At 59.4% G+C, this 4,361-nt stretch overlaps 1 protein-coding gene across 1 annotated transcript; it reads left to right on the forward strand.

Annotated features, from left to right (window-relative positions):
- The first annotated feature begins 1,323 nt into the window (after positions 1-1,323).
- NKX2-5 (NK2 homeobox 5) lies at positions 1,324-4,091 on the forward strand. The gene is made up of 2 exons (XM_054841819.1): positions 1,324-1,855; positions 2,627-4,091. The coding sequence occupies exons 1-2, from the start codon at positions 1,561-1,563 to the stop codon at positions 3,232-3,234; spliced, it is 903 nt and encodes a 300-aa protein (XP_054697794.1). The 5' UTR covers positions 1,324-1,560; the 3' UTR covers positions 3,235-4,091.
- The last annotated feature ends 270 nt before the right edge of the window (positions 4,092-4,361 follow it).

Here is a 4,361-nt window from a genome sequence, read left to right on the forward strand (position 1 = left end):
TGCTGCATCGGCCAGCGGTCCCCAGAGAGTGGGACGAAAGTCACAATATCACTCACAAAAATATCCTTAACTAAATTCTCCAGAAGGGAGCTCGAGGGTGCTGAGACACAAAATCTCGGGGGGAGTGGGGACAGCAGCAGGTACATTCAGGAAGGAGCAGCCCAGAGAGTGCGGCTGCGGGCAGGTGCCCGCGTTTTCGCCCGCCTCGGAGGGTTTCCTCTGTCTGCAGGAGGAGGAAGGATTTGCAAAATTCGCCCTGCGACCCCCTGGCCTCCCCAGGCAGGGTCTGGCCGAGGGACACACCCCCCCCCCCAACTCACCGCATTCCCACGGGGCTTCTCCTCTCGGCTCCCCGGTCCCTGACTTATCTCCCACCGCCCTCGGCCGCGCCGGCGCTCAGCGGGGACGAGCCGATCCCCGTGCCGCTCGGAGCCGGGCGGTCCGCACCGAAGAAGTCGCTAGAGAAGTTTTGGTTTGGGGTTTTTTTTTTCCCTCCCTGGCCCCCGAAGCCAGAAAGCGCCGGAACGCCCCTCCTCAACCTGCGACTTTGCCGCTACGATTTATTTTGGCGACTCCAAGCGCGTTAAATTAACGAGCTCCCACTTTTGCCCCGTGAATCCAGGGGCCTGCGGGCAGCCCTGCGCCCACCCGGGCTGCGGGGACCTGGCCAGCACCGGGGCTCGGCCCCGGCTCCCGGCCGCAGCCCAGCGGCCGGTTGCTTTGACTTGCTCCTCTCTTGCCCCCAAGACCCCTGTATATTCTGCAACGCCTTCAACCCGCGTTTCCTGCAGACAGTGCTATTTTTTTGTTTGAAAGCTTTACAAACAGGCGGGGAGTATACCCAACCGGCATTTCCCCCTCCAAAGCCAGGCAGGGGTTGTTTAGGGTCTGTCTCCTATCAGCTGGATTTTGCAGGCGTTCTGCTGCTTCAGAGTATCTGTATAAACCTTAAGCGTGGATTTCCCCTTGAGCGCGCTTCACACAACAGTAAACTCCCATTTTCTAGTTCCTGCGATCGGATATTGCAGAATACCGAAAAACGAAACCTCCGTTCCCTCACTTAAAAAAAAAAAAAAATGAAATCAGCACATATTTAGTTGATGGTTTCCTCCCGGCCTGTTTATTTAATCTGACTGTATGATAGATGGCATCAGATAGTGGCTTTGTACACATTAGGCCATTCTGGATTTTTTTTTTTTTTTAATGGATCAACAAACTCAGCGGGGAAAAGCTGGATAAATACAGTGCCGCCCCTTTAAATGAGTGGGGATGTTTTTGAGATGTATTACTATATTAGGTGACATGGAACTTTGCATCTCTCATACCATCACTGCAATGTTGGCCAATAGAAAGCTAAAGTCACCCAAAAACTGCCTAGTCCCTCCTTCCCTTCCCTTATGGTCTGGTCCTACCTGCCTCCACCGCACAAGTCAAGGCTACTCGCTGGAATGCTATGTGCCCCCTCCGTGAGCCCACGCTCCACCACTGCTCCAGGTTGGCTGCTCCTCACCTACTTTTCCATGACCCTGGGCTCCGGCCGCTGTCCCGCTCTCCTCCGCAATGTTTCCTAGCCCTGTGACAACGACACCCTTCTCGGTCAAGGATATTTTAAACCTGGAACAGCATCAGAGCGGCCTGGCCTCCATGGAGCTCTCCTCGCTGTCCTCCCCCTCCTGCATGCTGGCCACCTTCAAGCAGGAGGCGTACAGCGCCGAGCCCCCGGCCCTGCCCGACCTGCGGGAGGAGCTGCCCGAGGCGCACCCGGCCAAAACCGCCGCCGCCTTCCCCGGCTCCTACTACGTTAAAAGCTACGTGGAAATGGACTCGGCCAAGGACGCCAAGGCGGACAAGAAAGGTAAAGCCAGCGAGTAACGGTCGTGCTGGTCGAGGCTCGCCGCTGGCCTCCGAGCAGAGGAAGAGGGAGGGTAAGGGGAAGGTGACCCCCCCAGCCCGGGGCTGGGCGCTCGGCCGTGGGTGGCTCGGGCTCCCCAGGGGCGGCGGGGGACGAGGGGACAGTGCGGGGCTGCGGGCGGGAGGCACCGCGCCCGGCCGCGGGGCCCGGGGAGCAAAAGCATCTTCATCCCCTCCTAGGCCCCGCGGTGCAGGAGCGGGACAGACCCACCGCGGGGAGGGTCCCACCGACCCCGGCCCAGGACACCCCCGCGGCTCCCCCGAGTGGGACTGGGGCCGCGATGGCTGCCCAACGGGACGGGCAAAGCTGCAGGATGATACGCGAGGCCTCGAGCTTGTCCAGAAATTAGGCGACAAATCTAATTACTAATTCACTTGGCTGAGCGTACGCCCGTGGGGTCGGGGTGAGATTCAGTACAAAGGCTATATGCGATAAATGCAAGCTGTGAGACAGGCGGTCGCGACTCAAATCAGTGCACGGAGCATCCTTGTTTTCAAACAAACAAACAAAGACCGACGGAAAATTGCTAAAGAGATACTTAAAGAGCGAGGCAGGGCCGGTCCCGCTGCCGCACGAGCGGGTCGTCGTGGCGGCCTGCGGGGCCAGGGAAGAACCGGGGCTCGCTCCCGGGTCACGCTGTTTATTGAACACTGCTTTATTTTTTTGCACATTTTTTCCTCCCCCCTTTTCCTTTGGCCGTTTATTTTGCTGCAGAACTGTGTTCCCTGCACAAAAGCCTGGAGCAGGAGAAGAGAGACCTGGAAGATCCCGAGCGCCCCAGACAGAGGAAAAGGAGGAAACCTCGCGTCCTCTTTTCTCAAGCCCAAGTCTACGAACTGGAGAGAAGGTTCAAGCAGCAGAAATACCTCTCGGCTCCCGAGAGAGACCATCTAGCGAACGTCCTAAAGCTCACATCCACCCAGGTGAAAATTTGGTTCCAGAATCGAAGGTATAAATGCAAAAGGCAGAGACAGGATCAGACCCTCGAAATGGTGGGCATCCCTCCCCCGCGGAGGATAGCGGTGCCGGTACTGGTGCGCGATGGGAAGCCCTGCCTGGGGGAGTCTTCTCCCTACAGTTCGCCGTACAATGTCAGCATTAACCCCTATAGCTACAACGCCTACCCCGCGTACACTAACTACAACAGCCCCGCCTGCAACGCCAACTACAACTGCAACTACCCGTCCGTGCAGACCATGCAGCCCTCGGCAGCCGGCAACAACTTCATGAACTTCAGCGTAGGGGACTTGAATTCAGTGCAGACGGCCATCCCGCAGGGGAACGCGGGGATCTCCACGTTGCACGGGATCCGAGCTTGGTAGAGCCGCCCCCGCACCCAACCTGCTCCCCTCCGTGGACCACGGCTGCCGGCAAGACCCCGGGGCCGGGGATGGAGGGGCTTCGGCCGCGCCTGCGAGCCGGTCTCGGGACATTTCCAGGCTGCGGGGAGGATGAGGACAGTTCAATGTAGCATCCCGGCGGAGTTCACTAGCATGGCGGCCATTTCCAGCAGGTCTGAGGTCTTCAGTATTCCGCGCGATGGCCGCGCTCCTGCGGGACCAGGCGGGCACCGCGCAGGGAGGCTCGGCACTGCCCGCACCTCCCGACCCGTCCGCCCGGCCCCGGCCCCTCTGGCTCCCCTTTCCACCGGGGTCTTCGCCCCGGTAATTCCCCTCCTTCCTTCCTACAAAGCAGCCGGTCATTCAGCTTGACTTGTTCCCAACAACAGCGAGCCAAGCTGTGCAACTCTTTTTTTTTTTTTTCTTTCCCTAATTTTTACTCTGTACTAATTATTGAGATCCACATTTAATTTTTGCACTTCCCGTACGGTCACCCACTGTCCGGCCAGTTAAGCATCCCGCCAGCCCCCAGGTCTCCCCTTGCGAGGCTGCTAACGCCAACCCCGGCTGCGCTCCGCAGGCGCCCAGTGCCGGGCCGGGAGCGGGGCCGACGGCGGCTCTCGCCAGCGCACGAACGAGGACAGACCCCTCCCACCCCACCCCGGCCGAGGAATACAGACACTCCGACCTGCCAGGTCCCCGTAGGGTTATGCACTAAAACGTGAGTTAGTAATGAAATGCACTGTCCGCCCCTCGCCCCGCCGCCCGTTCGTACGTGTTTCCCTTTGCTGTACAAGCTGATGGAGATCAGCGAGTTGTCATTAAAGAGAGTGGCTTAACCTTGCGCGTCCCTGGCGTTCCTTGTGCGGCCCGAGCCCCCAGCATCCCTCGGCGACGGCAGCCCGCACCGCGGGGGCGGTGGGATGCGGAGCCGCCCGCCCCAGGGGCTCTCACCGGCCGCACGCTGCCGCCTCCTGCGCTCCGAGAGCCTTTCCCTGCCGGTCCCCCCCTTCCCCCCACCCTGCTTTGTGTAGCCCTGCCGTAATCTCAGCAATTCCCATTTTGACGCCTGCAAACGGTACTTGTATTTTAACGTCTTTTGAAAATAA

This window comes from Grus americana, chromosome 14 (genome assembly GCF_028858705.1).
Source record: "Grus americana isolate bGruAme1 chromosome 14, bGruAme1.mat, whole genome shotgun sequence".
NCBI lineage: Eukaryota > Metazoa > Chordata > Aves > Gruiformes > Gruidae > Grus > Grus americana.